Below are 25,760 nucleotides of genomic sequence, written 5' to 3' on the forward strand. Positions count from 1 at the left end.
TTCCAGGGCAGTGGCAGACCCATCCCAAACACGGAGGAGCCTGTCAACCTTATGATAACTTTACTCACCAGTCAGAAGAGTCCTGGGAAAGTGACGAAGAGAAACATGGCCGCGGCTACCGGGCAGGTTCTGCCTGGATTCCCAGAGTTAAGGAAGAGAGAGATGAAGAAAAGACCGTTGATGATGATCACGTCAGCTTGCCATTCCCAAGGAGAGATTTTATGAGAAACCTGAATGATGGGGAGAAGTGCAAGTTCTGCAGTGACACATTCCCATCCAAACTAGTGCTTCATGAACATATGAGCATGTTTCACTCCAGGAAGTACATCTGCTCCATTTGTAAGAAAGGTTTCACCAGGAAAGAGAGTTACACAGATCATGTCAATGTTCACAACAGAATTAAGGCACACAAATGTCCTTACTGTTCTATACTGTTTTCATTTAAAACTAACCTTCGTAAGCATCTCCGAGACGGTGTTTGTAGAAAGCACTTGAATGCACAGTTTCCTGGGAAGTGACTGCAACAGTGAAAATTTTAGGAATACTGTTGTGGGAAGAAACATGAGCTATTGTCATATGAACCAGTTTTAATTTGAGAGAGAAATACACATGATAGATGATTATGATTATAAATGTTGACATGAAAATGGGAGTCCCATTATTAGGTATTTAATTTGTCAGTACTTTTAAGTACCTTGAACATGCTTCAGTTGTGTTAGTGAGAGCTTGTTTCTTCCATAAATGTTTGGGTCATAACATTGGTATTAACTATTATGTTTGATTTTATTCATACTTTGTTGATTGTTGTATTTTATCATCATAGTCCATGAGTACTTGGGTTCAGCTTGAAAAAGGTATGGCCTGGAAAAGATGGTGATGGTTAATTGCTGTTGAAGAAAATGTCTATTCCACACTTGGAAAGATGAAGATATTAAAACCAGCCATGTTACTTGTTGCCACTGACTGTTATGTGGTCCTATACCTGTGGAAATACAGTGATGGTGATTGCTGCTCTTGTGATTTTCAAGGTTATAAGTGTAGCGTTTTTTTTCTTCCATCCATGATTATTTCTTTACTATATGATCATGAACCTCTTCTGACTTCAACATTTTTGCACACTCTCACTCTCTCTCTCTCTCTCTCTCTCACACACACACACACACACACACACACACACACACACACACAATTTCTTTACTGTATGGTCATGAACCTCTTCTGACTTTTTTGCTCTCTCTCTCTCTCTCTCTCTCTCTCTCTCTCTCTCTCTCTCTCTCTCTCACACACACACACACACACACACACACACACACACACACACAGAGCATAGTTTTCACTACCACTCTTGCATGGGGAAACGTCCTTACTTACCCCCTATTGACTGATTTTCTTTTTCTAATTTCAAATAGTTTGGTTGTGTATTTTGAACAATTTTTGTAAGTTGTGTCATTTTTGGCTATGGTACGTTTTGAAATAGGGTTTTTTTTTGTTGTTGTTGTTGTTTCCTTACTGTAAATTGATAGCATTTAGATTGTATTTTAAGAGAACTTGATTAAACTCATCTTTGAGAAGAAACACTTATCATCTGTTGATGAATTGAAATTAATATTATACCCATTCACCAGTCTTCTCCCATCCATTTATCAGTTCTTTTATTGGTCCATGCCATAAAGGTGAGAGAGGGCTTTTGACTCTGTACATTAAGTGGTTTGTTCAGACTGACCAGTCCACATGATGACATTGGTGCTCCTGTTTATTTCCAGGATCAGAGCACGACAGGCGTTGTGGAGAGTTGTCCAAACCAGCATCCATAGGTGTCTATTTGCACACCACTGAGCAGTCAGTCTCACAGTATAGAGCAGCCTATTCCAGTGAATCGTTTGGTCAGATTATGGGCTTCAGTTCTAAACGTTTGAAATGTAAATACTGTGAATCTGTGTTCCCTTCCTACTCGGACCTCCTGGGGCACACGAACAGTGTCCACTTGAACCGACAGCAGTACGTGTGCAATATTTGTGGCAAAGGATTCAGTCAGAGCGAACATTATAATGACCATATGAACATGCACTACAATGTCAAAGCCCACCACTGTGTGTATTGCTCAGCCAGCTTCACATACAAAACCAACCTTAGACGACATTTGCGCTCAGGTGTCTGCAAAAAGTAATCAGATTGAGTTTGTGTTTTGAGAATATCAGTGACATAAAGTAGAAGGTTAAGAAAAATTAAAAGAGAAAAATCCTTTACTTTCATGGATATGGACTGTTCTGATTTTGTTTCAAATAGACCAAATAGGTTGATTTGTAGTATGCTGATGTGCAATAAGTTTGGAAGTTTTCGTGTACATATTCTATTTGTTTATGAATTAATACAAAATCACTTGCTTTTTCTTAAGTCCATGAAGGTCTTTGAAAAATGACCCAGGTTTGTATATGTTTTAAGCTGGTAGTGGTATGTATTATTATTTTTGGTATTTATTATAATAAAATTTTTTTTTAAAAGATCTGAAAAGGATCTTCCCATACTGAAATCATGGCTCTCATGTATGTAGCAGATGATGACTGAAACCATTTATTGTCAGATTAACTTTTTTGTTGTACTGACATTTTAGCAACCATTTGAATAAATATTAACAGAGCAACACAAAGAAAATCAAATTTGAGAAAAAACAACAACAATGATGTCATGAATTTAAAAAGAACAACATATTTAACAAATCAGCAGATGATGATTCATGGAATACTGTGCCTTTCATATGGGTTCCAGATGTGAAAGTTTTGAGTTTGGGCTTTTGGTGTCATAAGCTTTTTGGAATTTTCTTTCTTCTTAGATTTTGCAGTAAAAAATGTGAACGAACCCAATACATGTTGGTGAATTGGGAAATAGAAGCAACTAAATCAAAATGTTATCGGATAACACAGCCTAAAATCTGGTTCCATGCATACTGTTAGTCACTTAGTCACTTAGTATGTATTTGATGGACTTGACAATTAGTGGAGTTTGAAACTACTTATAAAACAGGACTAAGGTTGTTGTTGGTTTATTTTATTTTGTTTTTATTTACTTCTTCAATTTTTATACTTAACTGGTATAGGAAAAAAGAATTTTTGGCAAGTTTTTTTTATTTGGGTGATGATGCAGAAAATTGTCATGTGCAAGCTGTGGACTGTCATATGCATGCTTGTCATGTGAATCATTGTGTATAACAGCTATAGCTAGTGCATGCATGTGAAGATGAACCATGTAAATGATGACTGTGATCAAAAAAATGACTGCAGATTTTGTGAGAAAAGAATGAACTGGATGCCAGTATTGTTTTTGGTTTGGCAAAGGATAATTCTGGAAAATAAATTGTTAAAAAGCTGTTATGAATGACTTGGTCAGAAGGTCTTTGTCCATGCATTTGACTGCAGTGAGAAATGTTGGAAACATCCAAAACAGAAACTTAGTGAGCATTTTAGTATTAGCTTTAGAGAGAGAGAGAGATTATTACATAGTGTATACTGACTCGAGAATCCCTTATTTCCAGGGACAAAATGGATGTCTCAGTGGTTGTCAGATACAACCACTCTGCGGGCCTTTGGGATGGGAAATGTTGCTGCAGAAGATGGCTCTTTGGGCAGTGCCACCTCTTCCCCACTTCCTGTGCAGCTGGCTCCAAGGAGGAGATCCACTGCACCCGTAGATCCCGCAAGCATTCTGCATTGTGAGCTGTGCAGTGCCACGTTCACATCCAAGAGTGGCCTGCTAGGACACAAGAACCGGGTTCATTTGAACAAACACCCTTACAGATGCAACGTTTGCATGAAAGGCTTCTCTGTCAGAGAGCTCTTTCAGGATCATCTGAACATGCACAACAACATCAAAGCTCATTCCTGTCCTTACTGTAACAACTTGTTTACCTACAAGGCCAGTCTCAGGCAGCACCTTCGAGAAAAATCTGGGAGCTGTAAACGGAAGCCTCCAGATCCCCAGTGAAACTGGCTGATCATTTACAGTGTTCTTTTCTCACATATTTCTCTCAATGCAAGAGGCCAGAGTTGGTAATGAATTCCGGGGGGCAAGGGAGAGAGTGATACAGAAAGCAGGGTCACTTTTTTTTTTTTTTTTTTTTTTTTTTTTTTTAAGAGGAAGCAAAGGTCAAATACAAAGACTTGGTGATTCAGTGATAGTGTTCCAAAAGCAGACTTCAGTGGATATCAAGTCTTCGCATTTAATGGTGCATTTAGTTAAATATTTCACCATGTTGATAAATAAAAATTGAGTACATTTGTGTGCATAACCTCTGAGTTTGTTGAGATTGAGTTTGTTGAGGGCCATGTTGTTTTTTGTTGAGTTAATGAATATTTAAAAAAAAAAAAAAAAAGAAAAGAAGAAAAAACAGCAACCACCAAAAAACAAACAAAAAATCAAAAGGTAGTTCTCGACATCAGAAAAGCAAAAGCAACATGTGCTTCATGTCCAAGATGATAGTTTTGTGAGTTAATGGTGAAAAAGTATCACAAAATTTCCTGGGATTGTGATTTATGTAAACTGAGTGCAAAGGTCAAAAGTGTTGTGATTACTTCTAGTCATTTAGGATATTGTTTTTTGCTAAATATGTTAGACTGTAGGATGAAATAGCCAGTGCTTGCTTTTGAAGCAGTCAAAAGATAGTATATGCCTTGCGGAAAATCCTGTGGAATTGGTTATTCAGTTTTGTTTAGCCGCTTGTTATTTTACTGCTCACTACTTGCAGAAACTGAGAAAGGCATGGATATAGTGTTAAGTTTTTTTTTGTTCTGGTCATGGAGTTGATTTTGTGGTTGATTCAATTGAACGCCTACGTGGACTGACCCATATGTGACTGCATTGGTCTTTGTAACATTATTTTGGTTGACTTTCCTGCATTGTTTTAGTTTTTAATTCTAAGAGTTGACAGAGTTGGGTTTTTTAAGCTCTGAAACGGTCCCTTTGCGTTCCGCCAGGTCATAAGCAACATGGTTTGATTTGATCCTGTTTTCTTTATCTTTTTTTCTTATTCTTTTGTGCACTATCATGGAATTGGAGAAAAAACTTTTGTCTAAACAACTCATTTTGTGATTGTCAATGTGTGAACATGCTGAACATTGGTATTTTGTTATCTTTGATTACTTACTTGTGCACCAAGGATTTTGAGCATGGATGAGTCATGTGGAGAGAATTAATTTTGGAATTGTGTCACTGCATGTTCCGTCTTGTACTTCGACCTGTACCTTTTTTTTCTTTTTAAAGTAAGTCAGTGTGTGTATGTGTGCGTGTGTGTGTGCTCATCTGGAAAATACATGTGCTGATTTCTTCTGCTAACTGTAATATGAACACATGGTATAAACAGATTTATCTTTAACATGATTTTTCTGAAATTGTGATGCTCTAAGAACTTAAACATGGAATTATGTTCACCAAGCCGGCATGTTAGGTATCATAATGACTTATTCCATAGAAATATATTTGAAACTTAACATGAATATGCTAATATACCCTTCCAGTTTATCTCTCTCTCTCTCTCTCTCTCTTTCTCTCTCACACACAACAGACACACACACACACACACACACACACACACACACACACAATGAACTGTAATACTTACTAATATGAATGTGTTTGTAAACATTACAAAGAGACTTGTGGATAATCTGAGATTGCTTCTCTAAAGCATTGTCCACCCTGACACATTTGTTTTTCAGTTCATTTATTAGGTTTTGCAAAAGCATGTTACCTGGATAATGATGATGATCTTATTTGAAACTTTGATTATTGTAAAGAAATAATTTTCTGATGACCATATAAGTGGCTGTGTACATTTGGATGCAAATAAAGAGGAGAATTACTTGGAATTGCATCTGTCAGTCTCTATAGTTAACGGGGAGACCTCTGTCTGTCGCTCTTTCTTAATCCATGAATATAAAGTGCATGCATCGTTATGGTTACAGATGCATGAGATTGTGTACCTTGTGTTACTCCTTTATGTGTGATTGTTGAACTTTCCAGAAACAGGGACACACACAGGTTTGCGCACACACAGAAACTCACTCGCGCATGCGTGCACACTGACACGCACGCACGCACGCACACCCTATTCAAAATGAAAATGGATTTGCAAGATAGATATATAAAATTCACACAAACTAGAAGCTTTTTCTAGTAGCAAATGTACACTTGCATGCACACATTCATGCGTAGGTACACACAAACACACTTTCAGTCTGACTCAAGAACACATACAGGCGCACACATGCAGACACTCTCTCTCACACACTTAATCAACTTTATCAACAACAAAGAATGCATTCAATTTCATGCACACAACACACGCATTCTCTCTCTCTCTCTCTCTCTCTCTCTCTCTCTCTCTCAATCTATTCTAATTGGGGGAGGGGGGGGGAATGGCTGGACAATGTGTGTGATTCATTGTGGGTTCTGGATACAATCAGATGTGTGTTTAAGAAGCAGACTTCAGAACCATCGTTTATGATGGGCATTGTTTTACATATTGTCTTTTTTCTGTCTCACTTTCTCTCATGATCATGTGTGTTTTGTTGGTGTCAGTTGATGTTAGTGTAGTGTGTTTGTGTTGAAGAGATTGTTACTTTTGACACTGTGTGTTTTGTTTTCTGTATTAATTTCACACAAATCTGAGTCCATTGATTCTCATTTCTTTTCTTTTGTTTCTCTGTGTGTGTGTGCGTGTTCTTGATCTTTCCCAGCTCCTTCAGTTCCATCAATCTTAATTTTAATTTCTATTTACTCCAGGTTTCATCAGTAAGCATGAGAGCATACATACTCAAGTGCATGTCGGGAGAGAAAGAGAAAGTGTTCAGACTGAATCAGGCTAAAAAAAAAAAAAAAAAAAAAAAAAAAGGAAAAAATGAAGATGCACATGGTTTGTGAAGCTCTTTTAGTGCAGACTTCCTCTCCTGACCTCTATCTTTTGACATTAGATTTGATTTGATTTGTGAGCTTGATGGCTTGAAAATATTTGCTGCGTGAAACCTTGAGATTGGATTAGTTTGGTTCATGCCATTCAGCCACCTGTGCTTCACAATGCCCAGTGTCTTGAGAAGATTTCATTTGACACTGGGAAATGGAATTCATAGTGTTGAAATATGATTTTCCAGTTTAAATTGATTTGACACTCGCAGTGCACACGCAGACATGTCCTGATAAAACCACAAATATAAGTGATCAGTCAATAAAACCCATTTCCAATTTGATGATCAACAGTGATCGATAACCTGTATTTCCAGGACAACTGGCCTGCCCACAAGCCTCAGGTAATCAGTCACAGTCCACCTTCCACTCTGCCAATTACCGTCACTCGTCTGGTCGGAGAGTTCCTTTGCAGTCTGGAATCAGTTATGGAACGCCTCACAAACCCAACAACAGATTTTCAGCCCAAAGGAATCTGTCTTCAGCTTTGAAGCACCTGCGATGTGAATACTGCAATGCTTCGTTTGCATCCAACAGCGGGCTGAACAGGCACAAGAATCTACTGCACTTGAACAAACTGCCGTACTCGTGCCTGGTGTGTGGACAGGGCTTCACAGAGAAAGATCATTTTGAGGGACACATGAACAGTCACAACAACATCAAAGCCTACAAGTGCCCCCATTGCTCCCATGAGTTTACTTACAAGGCCAGTCTGAGAAATCATGTCCGAGCAAGGCATCCCCCACAGTGATCAAACATTCTTACTTTGAACGTATGGAGAGAACTTTACTACTTTCTATTATTTAAAAAAAAATTATAACCTTTATTAGGTTTGCCTTTTTACTTTGTGTTTGAAGTTGATTCATTATTTAACACATTAAAATATATAAATATTTCACTTTTCTTTTATTACTATTTTTCTGTTGCTGAGTTGGTTGTCACTGCAGATAATTTGAACATGTAGAAACAGTTTGGACTGAAAAGTATCTCTTTGAAAGGCTTTTGGTTGAAAATAACCATTTGTTCATTCAGGAACTCATAAGCGTAACGTAAAAGCTCGCTCAGTTAAAAACAAAGTAAATATCTTGAAAGTAAACAGATAGTTAAAAACAAAGCATCTGGCTTTAAAAAAAGCGACATTATTGTAATCAGGTTAGTTCATGTGTCTGATTTTTTGTGAGTTTACAATATAAATGTTGAAGTCACTGGTTGTCCATTTTGAGTTATTTAACCCATTTGATCAACCCTGGGGAGTTCACAGCCTCGACAGGCTTCCGTGCCATATTGATGCAAAAAATCAACAACAAAAAAACACAAGATATTCTGTTTTTCCTCCAGATTACATGTGGACACATCCAGAAATAATGCAGAAGTTAGTTCTCTGCAATTTTAGCGTATGTGTGAACATGAAAAAAAATTTAATGATATGAGTTTTGATGCTAGAGCAATGCTCGGCCATAGGGTTCGGCAAGTTGAGAGAATTGAACCAGGCTTGGATATAGGATATGGCTTTTTGCTTATTCTTTATGTGATATCACAGTATGTGATAACGTGTTGCAGTCATTGTTGGGAATGCCCATTCTGGTGCATTGGCTGGTTAGTTTTTGTTGGTAGTGTTATTTTATTGTAGGTTTTGATGGTTTTTGTTTTTTCCTGCTGTACAAAATCACAAATGTACACACCAAGCTCACCCCAAAGTAAACACTCAAAAAACTACCTTCCTCCAGTATGAAGAGCAAGCAAAACAAACTTAAATGAATGAAAAAATGTTTTATCCAATTGACGATGTACTAGTCTCTCTACATTTATTTTGGAAACCAGAATGTGGCACCAGCATGTTATTACTATAAATAAGAAAACAAACGAACCCAAACCTTGTTTTAACATGTATGTGTTGTTTGCCAGTGATGCACCCAAAATGAATTCCCTGCATGGTGACACCCCTCTCGCAAGCAAGCAGTATCATTGGTCAGAAAGCATGTAATGTGACAGTGAGGCTATCTCCCTGTTATTTCCAGGGTAAAAAGCATACATGTACTGTATCACTCAGTGATGCCAGCTCCCATGTATTTCCAGGGTTGCCATGGAGCAGTGTAGGGAGGTCAGAGTGTAAAGCCACCCCGCCTCAATCAGCCGATCTTTCTACCCTTCAGCAGTCACTAGACTCCTCCTCCCGGCCACCTCCCTCTATGCAGTGCTCCAAACCACTGGTGTGTGAGTTCTGCCATGCAGCGTTTGCCTCCAACAATGGACTGCGGGGACATATCAATAAGGTCCACCTGCACTGCACCCCCTTCACTTGTGACATATGTGGCAAAGGCTTCAACTTTAAGCGGCACTTTGAAGGGCACATGAACACGCACAACAATGTCAAAGCATTCAAATGCTCAGCCTGCTCCTGCCAATTTACCTACAGGGCCAGTCTGTATCGCCATGTGCGTGACAAGCATGATGCTTCCTTGTGAATGAAAGTCTTGAGGGTCTGTCAAGGAAGATGTGGACGGTGTTGTCAGTGGTTTCTTTGGTTGTGTGTGTGCTACAGTGGTTTATTGTTTTTTTGTTTTTAAACTTTTTTCCTTCAACATTGTTTCATTAAAGAGTAAAGAAAAATCTCTGTGACTTCTTTCCTGATAACCATGGTCATGTGTGATCGTCTGGACTGTAAGCAAGAATGACAAATGTCTGTGACTCCTTATCTGTTATGAATGATTAAAAATGTCCACATCCAACTGCGATCCTGAGGAAAAGAGATGGCATGGCAGAGATTCACCTTTGCTTTTCAAAAACTATTAATGTTGAAGTCTTAACAGAGTATTAATTGAAAATTCATCACAGTTGGTTTACTCTAATGGATTAGTTGGTTGAACGTTTTGGGCTCCCAAGTTCAACCTTTTTTGTGTGTGCAACATTTGCATAACTTGATTGATTATGGTATAAGCTGTTAAAATTGCATGTCAGAGTCGTACTTGAACGTTGTTAACAAGAGATTGGTTGCTTCAGCTTCTCAAGATATCTGCCATTTATCATTGTTTAAGTGGGGCAAGAATTTATATAGTTTTTCAGTGTTGTGTGTGTTTTCAATCCTCTAACAATAGCTGACTTCTTTGAAACACCCAATTCCTGATGCCAAAGTTACAGCAGGCTAGGCTGTTTTCTATATTGGTTTTGTTTTTTTGTTTTGTTTTTTGTTGTTGTTTTTTTAATTTAAATGCAGTGTACTATATGAAAGTGTTCATTATGCGCTTTGAAAATATGATACATGTGATAAGATTATGGTGTGATGTATCTGAGTCATGGTGCATTGATAGTGGCAGTGCTTGGGATGAATGTGGTTTTTCTAGTCTCAGCCTGTGTGCCATCTGCTCTTAGTGCCACCCACATTCATAAGTGCCCAGTATACATAGACAGGAGATAGTGCACTTAAAGATTTTATAATCTGACATGTTTGGGGTGATTTTTAAACAAGACACCATGTGTGTACTTCCTCAAAAATGAAATATGGTTAAAAATGACCGAACTTGGGTTTTGAGACAAGAAATATTGAAAAAGTGAAGTAACAGTATTGCAGATTTTGAAGAACACCAGCAGGCAGTGCCCAGCATTGCAAATTGTGAATGATCCTTTACTTCCAGTTAATCGCAGGAAAATTTATTGTACTGATACTTGTGTTTGTAGTTAAGACATAGGTCACATCAACAAGTGCCCACTCGTGCATTAATTCTTGCACATACATATGCTGACACATACAAATCCAGCCACACATACTTGAACATCAACGAACGCACATAAACTGCACGCCGCAAGAGACTTAGTGCAATTCTTATTGATTTTGCCTTTTTTTTTTCCAATTGATTTTTTGCTTAACCTTTGAAATCCAGGATGATTGATAGAAGTAAGTACTGTGACTGTAGACCAGTGAGAGTAAGAGAATCAGCATTGCTTCACTTTCTTGGACATTCTTTGTAGATGAGGTTTGCAAGTGAATAGCCAGCATTTCAACATGAGCTTGCCATGTGCTTGCAGGGTTCTTACGGAGCTATCCCCAAGTCTCAGTTGGTCAAGGAAACCAAGAGTGTCCTGTTGACACACAAGTCTTTGGACAGCACTCTGCTCTTCAGTGCTTTGATGCACAGCTTGAACAGTGTAGTTATCCCAGCATTCCAAAAGGAAACAGTAGACCTACTGTTTGTTCATTCTGCAAGGCTTCTTTCACTTGCAACAGTTCTCTTATGAGGCACATGCAATCTGTGCACCTCAGAAAGGCACCCTTTGAGTGCAGTGACTGTGGGAAAGTGTTCAAACGTAAAGAAAACTGGAAGGATCATGTCAGTACACACAGGAACATCAAACCCTACCAGTGTCCCAAGTGTCTTCAGTTATTTTCCCAGCGCTCCAATTTCAGGAAGCATCTTCACGACAGAATTTGTGACAAGTGAACTCTTCCAGCATGTACAAACAATGAAATTGCTTGGTACAAACACCTGTCTTAACAAGAAAGAGGTACTGAGTTTGTGGTAAATAATTTTCTTGTTTGCATGCACAGAAACATACAAAAATTAAAGAAATAATAACGCAGAGAGAGAGATAATTTGATATTAAACAACAAACAAGAACTGTTACTCTTGGTCATAGCTTGCATCGAACCATGTCTTTACTAAGAATAAAAGTATTTGATTGTTTAATAAAAGCAAAAATTATACAGTTTTGGAACTAAATATAAACTGACCCAGCAACGTGTGAAACCAGAAATCAGTCCTGACTTTGATGACTGGTGGCAACAGGTTTGTCATGGAGAATGGAAGAGAATCTCTTCACTGTCGAAAAATGATAGTTACACAGATCTAACATAATGGATAGAAAGTTGGGCACAAGTTAAAAGCTTGAGATGGTGCATCCTGGTTCAACACAATATACCACCAGATCCAGATGTGAGATTTGCAAAGTGCTGTCAAAAGAGAATTGTATTGATCAATACACCCTGGGCTGTGTTGATGAGCAGTTGATCTGCTATGACTGAAACAACTTCTTTTGCTCACTTCACATCCACATCTTTAACACTGTTATACCCAACAATGAATACCATGAACATTTAAGTAATAGAAAGTGCATAGGGAACAAGGGATTGTATATATGCTTATTTATTGATAATTCTCAACAAAAGTTTACCGCAATTCTGAGCTTAAATGTCAAGACATTTATCGACCAAGCAGACTTTGGGAAATGGCCTTGTTCATATATCTTGATTCTGTCCCTGCATCCTCAGCCCTAACTTTCCCTTGTGCTCTTTACTTCCCTTCAGTTTGGGGAGGTGATTCACTTATTTTTGACTGAAAAGTATGAACTGATGCCACAAAGTGTGTTGTGGTTTGTCTGTTATAATGTAGTTTGTGATGAGCGAGTTCTTTTCTGTGTTCAAACAATGATACAAACAGCTAACACGGAGGCATATAGCGTTTGTGGTATAAGTGGTTAAGAATGAAATGATGCCTGTAGTTTCAGCTCAGCGGGTATTTTGCTTTCGCTTTTCCACCCCCACCCCTACATCCTATCAGATGATGTTTAGGAAGGTTTAACGTGAAACCAGTCTGTTGATGCTAAAAGACAAAGAGAACTTGGACTTGACTGATTTGTTGTTCCATCACAGATACCTACCTGTGATTTGTTGTTCCATCACCGATACCTACCTGTTTGGTTCCAGGATCATTCAGGTACAGGGCCTATTCTCAAGTGCTTGCCCGACATAGCGCCATTGCTTCCGGAGCTTTGATGGGGCAGCGCCTGTCTGCCCTCAAACAAGCAGCAGCTGTTGGTTTCACAGGCGTCAGGCGATCAAAGTTTCATGAGTGTCCACGGTGCCTGTCCAAGTTTGTGTCGGCGCCTGAGTTAAACCAGCATGTTTGTGACTTAACAAAGCGGGCGCAGCACATCTGCAGCATCTGCGGCAAAGGGATCACTCGCAAAGATGACTATGAGGATCACGTGAACCGGCACAGGAACATCCGAGCTCACGAGTGCCCGCACTGTGCCTTGAGGTTCACCTTCAAAAACAACCTCCGCAAACACATGCGCACCGGAGTGTGTCACAGAAACAAAACTGTGTCGTCATCGTGACATGTGTTATTTATATTTTTTACTTTATTATTTTTATTTACTTTCTTAGCCAGAAAATAAGTTTACATGCCTACTCTCCCCATAAAACATGCGGTGCTGTCCCATAGTTTCCATTTTGAGGTTGTGTGCACATTTGCTTTCTTTCGTCCTCTATTTTAGTCTCACTCACACACATGCACACGCATGGATTTGCTGGAAGAAATTTACAGGACCCTTAAAACCTCTCTCTCTCTCAGAAAGCTTTGATGCTGAATTGACAATAGACTAAGTCTCTCTCTCTCTCTCTATCTCTCTCTCTCTCTCTCTGTTTAAAAGTCTTATAAACATCTCTTTCTCTCTCTCTCTAACATACATGTACATATGCGCAAACGTGTGTGTGCACGTGCACACACACACACACACACACATAGATATTCATAAGATTATAGAAAAAGATACAGGGCCTGTATGCTAATTGAAGCATGAAACTGGCATCAGCTGATTATGGAGATCGAATGATGGTCATGAAGTTTGTCTTTTCACTTTGATGGTCAAGATGTTTGGCTGTGAGTTGTTCAGACCTGATGGGTAATGGGGTATTTGTCGTCAGCGGACCAGTCTTCTCACCCCACCATCACCCCACATCCCTAATCCTTTCATCCCATCCTTTTTGAAGTTTTACTGTGGATTAGATTGAATTCTGTAGATTGGCTAATAGGGAGAAATTGCTGTGGATTAGATTTAATTCTGGAGATTGGCTAATAGGGAGAATACAGCTTTTCATTTTATTTTATTTTATTGTATTTTAGATAACAAATCCCAGCAAGTCAAAAAGGTAAGTTCAGGAATTATTCACTTAGAATTATTAGAAATAGAATAACTTGAAATATTCTAATATTCAGATTTATTCAGTTAAATTTTTTAATGTGTGCTGTCAGGCACAGAATCTTATCATCTTATGCTTGATACGGCAGCCTTCTCTGTTATACGTTGTGTTGTGAAAGGTTTATGCATAGTGTGGGTTCCTCCAGGATCTCAGTGGAACCAGGTATGTACGTATGTATGAACCTACTGCCCTGCCTTATCATGACATTGTTCCATTTGCCTAGGGACTGAGGGAGAAAGCTGTAGTTGTAGCTACAGGCGGTGGTTGTGAATGTGAGGAATATTTTTGCATGGAATTCTATTTTTGAATCTTCCATGTTTCTTGCCCTTTTCTTCTCTTTTTGTTAATGCACACTCTCAACAGAAGAATACACATGTACATTGTACCCCCCACCCCATGTTTGATGATTACATGTTGCTAATTACAAGTGACTTTGTTGTATAAGATTCAGTTTGAAAAACTGAACTTCATTCTGTCCTTGACCAGTGTGCAAACACCCTTTTTATCTGATGAAGCGGAAATTTCACACAAACCAGTTCCTAGGTCTTTTCAGATTTAGACAGATGTGGGCTGGATCTTTGGCTTACACAGGAATCAGAGCAAATCTATGTGTCAGAGTGGTGAGACATCAGAAGTATGTTTGTGTGTTTCTCCTGTAAAATTAGCATTCTTTGGCCAATTTATTTGAGTTTTAAAACAAGTTGGGGTTTTTTAAAAAGGGAGGGGAAAAAAAGCTTAAATGAATTTGCTGATAAGTTGACAGCTACTGCAGGAGTGCATTTCCTATTCGGCCTCTCCCCTTGACCCCTGCCCCCCATCCCATTTTACCTTCCCTTCAGCTTTCATCATTAACTCCTCTTGCATGTGTTCATTTGAGTGTAGTATTTGTCGTTTCATATTTGAGCTAGTCTGGATTTTTTTCTTTTGTTCATTTATCAGGCTACCCCAGTCATACGTGAATGGAATAATATGGGGGTCGATTATTAATTAAAGTTTGTTGGTTTTTTTGGTTGTTGGTCATTCATTGGAAATGGTTAGAAGAGCCAGATTCATGTGACATACTAATTTTGCTTTATCCTTCACTTAATATGATAATAAGAGGTCTGGTAGTCTGGGAGAAGACTCGCGCTCTTTGCAACAAACTATAAGCAAAGAAGAAGAAAAAAAAGGGGGGGGGGGAGGAAAAAACAAACAACAAAGGCAAATGAGATAAGACAGTACATATCACACTCACTGAAATGAATCGGTGTATTCATATTTTGGCAGATCTTCTGAAGCATAAAATTGCATTAAAAAAAAACTTGACACGCACACAGGCACCAACCATGATCTTACCACTAGTCAGCCCACATACCACAGCCACAAATTATATCCAAACTCACATTCCTCTTCATCAAACTCACAAAGACGTTTTACCGCAAAAATGACAACCACATCTGTAAAATGTATATGCAGTCAATTAAAAACAAAACAAAATAGAAAATAAAAGATGGACTGAATCGCAAGTTTAAGTGTAGGTATTGAATGTGTGCCTGAATAGATCTGAGGAATGATGATTGTAGGGGATGGGGTAGTTTGGATTGTGTAGTTGAAACATGTTGAAGAATCATTCTGTTAACTTCATTTGGGGAATACTTTGTACAATTGTGTTCTTCCACTGTCTAGGAGTGAAGGAGAATGCGCATTTACCTTTTGGGGGTGGGGTGCTTGAGGAAGTTGTTGATTTTAATGATTTTTGTTTCGTGAATGAAGAATGAAAGTGCTCACAGAGAGAGAAAAATCATGTAAAAGGTTATTTAATCATTGTTAATGCCAGAGAGAAAGTTGCCAAAGATATGTGAATGTTTTTCACTTGAAAAGTATTTAATGTCTGATGGACAGTGAGTATGCATGTACATGGTTGTTTCAAAGGCTATTCAATGAGTGATGTAAACCATTGTTATTTGAATTTTTTTTTTTTTTTTTCAAACTATATTCAGTTAATGTTTGGGTTGTCATGCTCATTTGGTTGTGTATTTTATCAGTTAAGCTTGCCAGTGTAAATATAACACTTTTTTACCCATTTGGTATACGTTGGAGAAAAAATGTTTGTGGAAGTTAGTTGATTTTTTTTTTTATTTTTTTTTTTGTGTGAGAGTTCTGCAAGGCATGATGGTCAGTTTTGTTTTTTGTTGTTGTTTTTTTTCACCCTTGCAAACAAGTTAATGTTCTTCCTGTTTTCCATAATGAATGACAATTACAGTCTCAATACAAGGAAATTCAAGGTGCTGTAAACAGGAAAAACAATTTCCACTTGCATTCATGCATCCTTGATAAACAAGACAGAAAAAAAAGAAAAGGAAATATATGAAATTAACAAGAACAAAGAGCATTGATTTGAATGTGGTGACAATTATGTTTGGGTGTTATTTTTTATGAAATGCACACAAAAACATAAGCACAAAAACATATAAGAATAACAGAGACAAAATATGTAGGTGCATACACTCACAACACACACACACACACACACACACACACACACACACACACACACACACACACACTCTGTCACTTCTGCACAAACATGAAATCTATAGTATAAATTTACTTGATTGGAGAATTTACCACAATTTGACATAAGCAAGAAAGACATCTTTCCAGAACTTATTACGTTTACTGTTTTGAAACATTAAAAAAAAAAAAAAATTTTTTTAGCCATATATACCCATTGACTCATTTTTAGGGCTCTTCGCATATAGTATTTGCTTCCACTTTATTTTGTGTGTGTGCGTGTGTATCTATATTTATATATATATATATAATATGACCTTGTCTTTTTTTCTTTCTTTAAAAAAATTTTTTTTTTTAATTCTTAGGTATTAACTCGAACACGTTTTTTGTAATTCTTTGAACTTGTCTGGTCGATTCAAAAGAAGAATCCACAGGTATATTAATTTTGAAATGAAAGAGATTTCAACATGGCAATTCTACAGATTTTGAGGTATGCTTCACAGTGTTCCAAGAACATGGTAATAATACAAAAAAGCAAATTTAAACTAGTTCTTAGAATTTATATGTACAGTTCCAGTTTGCAAATAAAGGAAAAAATGCAGAAACGGATGTCATGAGTTTCTGATCTCTATATGCGTGTGTGTGTGTGTATACATGCTTGCACCTGTATGTTTGTGTAGTTAGTTGCGTGCATCGAGTTCTCTGTAAAGATGTGTTCTCTTTTTTATGTTCACACACACACACACACACACACACACACACACACATATATATATATATATATATATATACTCTCTCTCTCTCTCTCTCTCTCTCTCTCTCTCTCTGTTGATGCCTGTCCCATTGTGGGCCCCTCACCGCTTTAACATGTGTAAAGATAACGACAGACAAGAAGAAAGACAAAATCAGTCACTTCTGTCACATGCGTTTGACATGCTTTGTTTCAACATGGGCAGGAGGCCTGGTTCGTTAAAACTTTTAGCTTGTCTGTCTGTGAGTTTATCTGTCTCTTGTCACTGTCCATCTCTCTCTCTCTCTATCTCCCCATTCCTGCTTGTCATTTTAGACATTCAAAATCACTTTATTTTTTAAATATCAGAAGCAGTCCTTGAATACATGGTTTCCTGGAAGCAGCCTCCAGGCTGCTGACTGGGTTACAGGAAAAGAACAGCATGCCTTTTCTTATCCTTCTGTGCATGGGGGAAACAAGACCTCAGTCGTGTTGCTGTCATACCAACCATATCTGATTTCTACCCTCCAGGACCTAAACCAAAAAAGTGCAGAAAACTTACAGGTCATTGTATTTTTTTTTTTTTTTTAAGAAAAAAAAAGAGATAATAAAAATTTTTAAGAAACAAAGAAGACAGCCTGAAGGTCACATTGCTTTAAAAGATTTTTTTTTTTTTTTTTTTTAAGTGAAGAAGACTGGGGTCACAGTGCTTTAAAGAAAAGAAAAGTGAAGACTTGACTGAGGTCTTGTGTGTTTCCCTTTCCAGAGATGGTGCTGAACTTTCCTCCCCCAGGAGTCTCTGCTGCTGCCCCCCAAACTCTGACTGTCAGTGCCTCGTCACAACCACAACCACGACCCCACCTCCACCACCCCTTTCCTAACAACCCACCCGGCTATAGTGCTGTTGCTGCTGCTGCCTCCTTCAGCTTCCAGACAGGTCAGGGTCAGGGTCAGCAGCCTAAGAGCCTGCAGTGCGAGCTGTGCGATGCCACCTTTTCTTCCGCCAGTGGCCTGTATCGCCACAAGGACAGGGTGCACCTGAACAAGTGCCGCTTCTCGTGCAGCATGTGTGGGAAAGGGTTCAATGTGCGGGAGCTCTTTGAGGACCATGTCAACATGCACTACAACATCAAGGCCCACAAGTGCCCCTACTGCCCCAGTCTCTTCACCTACAAGACCAACATGTACCACCACATCCGGGGCAAGCACAAGAGGAAGCCACCGCCTGCTTCTGCTGCCGGCCCTTCCATGAAGCTGCCCTGCTGAGGAGGAATCGGGAGTGTTAGGGGAGAAGGCCGGTGTGTTTTACTTTAGGAAAGCTTTGTTTAGGTTGGAAGATCTTCATGATTTTATGATGGTTTACGAACAGTCCCTGCATTTCTTCATGGGAATCAATCTGTTCTGGATAATTGTTGTTCTTGGGTGTGTGACTTTATTTTTTAATTAAAGTTGGATTGAAGCTGACACAAATGTACTCTTGTGTGTGTTCCCATCAGATGATGATATGAATACTTACATAGTGCCCATCCTCAGTTGGAGACTAAGTTCTAAGTGCTTTACAAACTCGGGGTCATTTGCACAACAGGCTGCCTACCTGGGTAGATGTCCTCACATGGCTGCATGTGTGTATGTGCACACACACAAAGTGCACACACACATAATCTACACACACACACACAGAGTACTTACAGCTCATGTCCAAAAACTGGTATAAACACACAGAGTACTAGAGTAACAATTATCATCACCAGTGGATACACATTCACTATGTATACAGAGAACATCGCGCATAATTTGATGGGGTTTGTCCTTGGCAAATTTTGATACTGGCTTTATCAACATCTTTGTGGTTATTTGGTGAAACTGTCAAAGCTTTGGTAGAAATAAAGTTTCCAGTTTGATATTTTGTATGTAAGTGTGAAGTACTGATGAACATTTCTTGTAGCTGTGGTTTGATCAAGACATTCCATTATTTTGGTTTTTATCGGGGGGAAAAAGAAGAAATTAATTTCAGGGGTGAACATGGGATTCACTACTATTGACTTCATGAAAGTTTGAGCAGACATTTTTTAACACGAAGACCAGGTTATTTACTGGTTAGTCTCAGCATGAGTTATTAGTGAAGATAAGTTGTTTTTTTAAGATTTAAACGGAGCCAGTACTTGTTTACTCTTGCGTCGAATACTATTTAGTTGAACATTTTTTTTAGAAATTGAAAAAAAAGTCCCTTGTATGAGAAAAGCTACTGAGCCCACCACAGAATAATCACTGAAGAACAATCTCTTTTTTCTCCACTGTGCAAAGATTTACCTTTGGCCTGCTTGCTTTTAAAAAAATTTTTTAAGCTGGTTGTAAAGTGTTGCCTTGTGTCGTTTTCCTGTCCTCCTTCTGCGAGTTCTATGCATGCCGTGCAGCAAGCTTTGCATGTGGAGTACCATGTGATGTGCCCCCGTCACCAACTATGTGTGTGGTAGCCCACCCCCCACCCTCACTCCCCCACCCCCATTGGCAGTGTCGTGAGATACATGTGAACTTGTGGTGGCACTGTGTCCTCTGGCTTGCAAATCCCTAACACCAGATGACTGAGTCTCCTCCCTGTGTTTCCAGGACCACAGCTCGGACCACTCAGTCCTCGCTCCGCTGACAGCCATGACCACCCATCTTCCCCCGACAGCCCCCAGCCCTCAGGATCAGGAGCTATGCCTCCGTTTGTGTCATCCCTGTCACCCCAAACTATCTTTTACCAGGAGATGGCTCATCGAGAGAAGAACTTTTTGTGCGACTCATGTGACGCCAGATTCGCATCAGACAGCGGTCTCTGGAAGCACAAGAACCGCGTGCACTTGAAGAAAGCCACCTACATCTGCCCATTTTGCGGGAAAGGCTACTTTGATAAGATCCGCCACGAGGATCATATATACAATGTGCATAACAAAACCAAGTCTCACAAATGCCCCTACTGCCCCAGTTGGTTTGCCTACAAGACCAGTCTCTACCCCCACATCCGAGACAAGCATGGCCGGGACGTGCCCATGGAAGAGGACAGTCAACTGCTTCATTTTAACAAAAAGTCGTTGGTTCAGGAGTGAAACACCAAGCCACAATAGTGTCCACATGGAGAGGAGATTAGTCATTTGTGTGCTGTAGTTATGTGCCTGAAATGAACCCCACAGCTTCTGCCACTCAAGCCTGAGAGTTTCAGGTGAAACCGGTTTTTTTTTTTTTTTTAAGAAATCATTTTGGTTGTGGACAAGTTGAACACTGTTAATGTGTTCATATACTGATTCTTGTGCTCAAAGAAAGGTGCAGTAAAGCAACATACCAGTGAAATCATCCAGGCCAGGTTTTATTTATGTTTCAGGCAGCAGCATCTCGTGAACATGCATTTGCCTTATATAAAGTTATCTTCTCTCTCTCTCTCTCTCTCTCTCTCTCTCTATCGGTTTCTTTTCTTTCTCATCTTTTGTAAGTGTCATTCAAAGTTGTTTTGTGCCATACAGACTTCTTTGCTTTCACTGAAATATATTCATGCAGCATTGGATTCTGTGGCTGAGTTTCATATTGATTTGCTGCCCACTGTTGGGACAGGTAGCCTACGTTTGAGGATTGGCCGTCAAAGAAAAACAGGAGTAGAAATACAAGCAAAAAACAACAAAGAAACTGGAACACTGAGCACTATGCTGAAGATGATTTGAAAGCAGTGTGATCTATGGAAGACAGTTCCTTTGTTTTTCCCATGGGACAGGGGTGTTTTTTTTCACTCCCCACCCACCACCCACCACATTTATTCTGCTCTTTTTTTTTTTACCACCACCCATCACATTTATTCTACCTTCTTTTTTTTCTTTTTTTTAAAAGTCAAATGAACACAGTCAATTCAACCCCTTTCTTTCCTTCTTTTTGACTTTCTCTCTTCCATTCTTTCCTTCTTTTTCTCTCTCTTCTTCTCCTCTGCTCTCTCTCTCTGCCTTTGGTTTTTGTTTGGATGTGAAGTGCTCATGCTTGGCATGCAACCTGGTGATTTGAAGGCCTGTATTTGAACTGCAGTTAACTTCTGATTTGCCGATCACATTGTGTACATAATTTTTGTATCAGTCTGCCAGTTGAGTTTAGTTTGGGGGATGCGGGGGGTGCGATAGGGGAGGAGAAGGGGGGGGGGGGGTATTAATAGGGCTGAGATCTTTCTCTTAAAAACAACAAAAAAACACTCTCAATGCACATACATGCAGACTTACACATTCTGATACTCATGCACATGCATGCACATACATGGACATAAACATGATTGCATACACAATTGCATGTATAAACGTTTGTGCACACACACACATGTGCTCATATTATGCACTGCAGCAAGCAGTTTGCTTCTCACTTTGTTGGTGGAGGTGTGGGGGGGAGAGAAGTGAATTGGAATAACATGATAAAGTCATGCCAAATAAAGTCTTTAAAAGTGTGCAGTGTAGTTATGATGTTCATAGAAGGTTGACACTATATGAATCTTTTATGGCAATACATTTTTTTTTTTTTTTTTTTTGGTGGCAATGAGTTACTTTTTCAAATGGAATGGAATTGTATGAAGTTTATATACATACACCTTAATGATATTATTCCTTATGTGAAGTAATGCTTAACAGGACCTTCTCAACTAACCCAGAACTGAAGATTAGATGGGTAGCTTTGTTGACTTTTGAAAAAAAGATGGAGGGAACGAGAAATCTTTGCTGTTGTCATGAAACATTGATGTACATATTTAACCTCTCATTAAATTGATCAAAATTTTTAAATTGTACTTTTTTTCCCCTACTTATATGCTACAAAGCAAAGGAAAGACAAAGAAGAAATAACATAAACAACTCTTATATTTTGCAGCATTGAAACATTTTGGAGTTGGACAGTTAAGGCATGTACAGAAAAGAAACAGAAACCCTTTATATCTGTGCCTTTTTGGCTGTAAGTAGGGCTTTGAAAATGGACAGTGCTCATGTTGAAGGGCCCCAGGGCTGTTTAATTAACCAACCAGTAAATCATGGTCAGTGGAATTGTTGAATGAGAAAACTCTTGTGGTTTTGGACATTTTTGTCAAAACATGTATTGGATACCTTGGGTCGTTGTTTACTGTAGCTTCTGGTCACTTTGTGTCTTTGAGGGCATGTATTTAGGACAGTTCTGTTATTGGGAAAATTTATAGTGGTAACTGGCTTGAATGTCATTTATTTCTGTTTCCAACACAAAAAATTGCTTCTTTCCCTGCAAGACAAACATGCTAGTTGGTTTGGTTTTTGTTGTTGTTTTTTATATTCCTGCTGGACACAAGTTCAAAACTGGTTGATGGTTGATTCAGTGATTGTTGCAATCTCCATCAGTGGTAGAGATGGGAATGATTAGAGCCGATGTCACTGTGTTTTCAGAGTGCACATGGGGAAGCTACGATTCCCGTCCATTGGACAGTTCAGGCCACAGTAATCATGGTGAATTGGCTCACACCCGTTCTGTGCCCGGCCCCTATCAGAGGTGTAGGAAAGCCTTCTCTCAGCCTTTCGGGGATGGTGAGCACACACTGAAGACCTTGGCTGGAAACCAAAGTGCAGAGAAAGATGGTGGGCAGTCCAAAATACTGCTGTGTGAATACTGCGACGCTTCCTTTACTTCCAGCGGAGGTCTGTCCCTGCACAAAGCCAGTGTTCACTTACAGAGGCGCTTCGTTTGCAGTATCTGTGGGAAGGTTCTCAAACGGAAAGAGAACCTGATGTATCACTTAAGCACTCACAAAAAGGTTGCTCCTCAGTTGTGATGGGATGGGACCGAGATTAGATTCATAGCACAATGGTGCAGTGGCTGAATCTCCTTTCGCACACCCCAAAGTTGGAAAGGATGAAGGTTATATAAAGAATTATGACATTGGTCAAATATTCTTGGTGTTCTGACATGCAATTTGTATGCAAAAGATGTGTACATATATTTACTGATTCTGCTACAATCAGCCATCAGGACTCTTGGGTGCTTGGTAGATCTTATCTGAAACCATTATGGAGAAATTGTTTTGTCTGGTGATTTGTTCTGATAACACTGAACAAAGGAAGAAAACATTTTACATGTTGATTATTTTTATTATGACTTTTGAGTACATTGTCATTTTGTTCCTTCTCTTTTCAGTTTCTTATTGTCTGACATTGAATGTATTTGATATTGAATTAGTGAAGAAAATCATGGTGAACCAAAAAAAAAAAAAAAAAAAAAAAAGGATGTGCACAAGATAAGGGATTGAATTACAAGTGGTGAACATAAGTTTGTGTGTTTAAAGTGTTGTTGGGTACTGGTGCAGATCAAAGCTTGACAGCTTCCCTTTCTTCAAAGTCGCTATTATTTTTCTTCCATTCTACTGTAGAATTAGAAACACTCTTCTTCATTTCTAGTTTTGGGTTGGTGGGGACAGGAAATATAGCACAAGGAAGGTAAAGTAAGTTCATGGCACATAAATATCATGGAATCATCGTAACTCCCTCTCTCTGTCTCTCTCAGTATGAAAAGCAAGGCATTATACTTGGTATAGAATATCATTGCTCTATGTGTGTGTGTGTTTCTCTCTTTTATTATTATTTTAATAATGGTTGATAATTCTGATAAAACTGTAAATAAGTTGTTGTTTACAACTTTTTAAATTGCTGTTTTAAAAAAAGAGAGACTTTAGAATATTATCTTCTTCTTTTGTTTTTGGTTTTCTTGTTCTATCAAATCTTATAAGACTGGACCAAGATTATGATGGGGTTGAGGTCTCCTGTCTGCCTGTCTGTCAAGGATATGTTGTTTCTAAAAAATGGGAAGACTTTAGTTTTATCCAGAAGTCTGTTGAGAATGTTTTATCACTCATTCAGTCATTGGGATCAGCAGAGTGACTTTGGTGGAACCTTATAATACTATTGTATATATGGAAACCCAAAAGTTTGGATGATAACATTCAAATGTGAAAATTGCACCCATAGTCACTGGGGAAAATGTGGATGGTAACACTCAAATGTGAAAATTACATCGACAGTCACTGGCCCAAGTGTGGATGATGATATTCAGATGTGAAAATTACATCTACAGTCACTGGCCAAAGTGTGGATGATAACATTCAGATGTGAAAATTACATCTACAATCACTAGCCAAAGTGTGGATGATAACATTCAAATGGGGAAATTGCATCTGCATTGACTTGAAAGAGTGTGAATGATAACACACAAATGGGAAAATTACATCTACATTGACTTGGAAAAGTTTGAATAATAACACTCAAATGGGAAAATCACATCTACAGTCACTCAGAAGATAGGTGATTTTAAAAAAAATAAATGTATGTATTCATTATCAGGTGTTTGTCTTGTTGAATTAACAGCATCCTCTGATCCTGTTTATGAAGTCCATGATTCTTTAATTGTACTTGTATTCATGTTAAATGTTCATCTTTTATTCCATTTTTCATCTGTCCTATTTCCCCCCAACTCACCATACAACCCCACAGCCTTGCCTCTCCTTCCTTTTTATTTATTTATTATTTTAGATAATAGCATATTTAGCCCCCCCCCCCTTTTTTTTTTTAAATGATAGCATTCAAACCTGTAAAAATTATGCTTTAGTATTACTGTAAAATGTCTGCAATCACCAGTACATGTGGCAGGACAGTAAAGAGAAGTCCTTCATCCCTCCCTCCCTTCCTTCTGAAGTTTGGAACACCCAGGCTTTCCAGTGTATCCATGCCACATGGGTTACAATACATGGAAACAATTTTGGGGGATGGGGTGTGTGCCTACCTTGTGAAGGTGTCTCCTTTTGTTTTTTTTAACAATGAGTGTGTGTGTGTGTAGAAGTTTTTTTGTTGTTGTTGTTTTTTTAAACAACATTTAAAAAAAAAAAGTTTTCGTTTCTGTTTTTAATATGTTGAGATTTTGACTGGTTTTGATAGAGCTCAGATTTATATTTTAAGAAATTTTAATGCATGGCATGGTACGAGTCCAGTCATTTTAAATTGATCTTGGATCAAAGTGAACAAATAATTGAAATATGGATGGCGGTTGGTGGTTTGTTTGTTTTTTTCCGTTTGTGTGTGTGTGTGTGTGTTTAACTGTTTGACAAACTGATTGTCAAAATGATAGACCACATGACAGATTCTTTTATTGAGGATGTTTGCGGGTCTTTGTCAAAAACCACATTGATATTTAGCAAATGTGAATTGTGATCTTCTTTTTCATCTTGAAGAAAGTAAAGGTCAGTGTATATATATGTGTGTGTGTATATGGTAATATGATTTTATTTGCGCAACTGTGGATGTGAGTGTATGTTTATGTACAATCATACTTGCTTCTATGCTTGCACTGAGAGTGGATATATTTTTCCTGCAGGGGCAAATTGAGGAAGATGGCAAACCCGGTCATGTATGATTTATGAGTACCGTCCCCATCCCTTCTTTGTCTCACTCATGAATACAGTAACATTGTGAAATGCCAGTATATGGATCAGTGTGTGTATATGATACACCAATGCCCATATGCTACTGGCTGCTACTTTTTAAGGAATATTTACATTCTCTGTAGTTCAGGGATGTGTGTGTGGCAATTTTAACAAAGTCTGTC

At 38.6% G+C, this 25,760-nt stretch overlaps 1 protein-coding gene across 23 annotated transcripts in view; it reads left to right on the forward strand.

The window, feature by feature from the left end:
• The window catches only part of LOC143293555 (uncharacterized), a 116,965-nt gene that overhangs the window by 24,356 nt on the left and 66,849 nt on the right, over positions 1 to 25,760 (forward strand). Inside the window, exon 4 of one of the 23 annotated variants that reach the window (XM_076604500.1) lies at positions 19,758 to 20,823. The exons of 16 other annotated variants lie outside the window; for them this stretch is intronic. In XM_076604500.1, coding sequence (XP_076460615.1) covers positions 19,758 to 20,239 — 482 coding nt within the window. In that variant the 3' untranslated portion in view covers positions 20,240 to 20,823. Of the gene's footprint in view, positions 1 to 6; positions 6,043 to 7,268; positions 8,298 to 9,027; positions 12,495 to 12,649; positions 17,013 to 17,916; positions 18,441 to 19,757; positions 20,824 to 25,760 lie in introns of those variants that run through there. 6 more of the 23 variants (XM_076604496.1, XM_076604514.1, XM_076604515.1 and 3 more) reach the window with 6 other exon arrangements.

The sequence above is a fragment of the Babylonia areolata genome, chromosome 19 (genome assembly GCF_041734735.1).
Source record: "Babylonia areolata isolate BAREFJ2019XMU chromosome 19, ASM4173473v1, whole genome shotgun sequence".
NCBI classification, from domain to species: domain Eukaryota; kingdom Metazoa; phylum Mollusca; class Gastropoda; order Neogastropoda; family Buccinidae; genus Babylonia; species Babylonia areolata.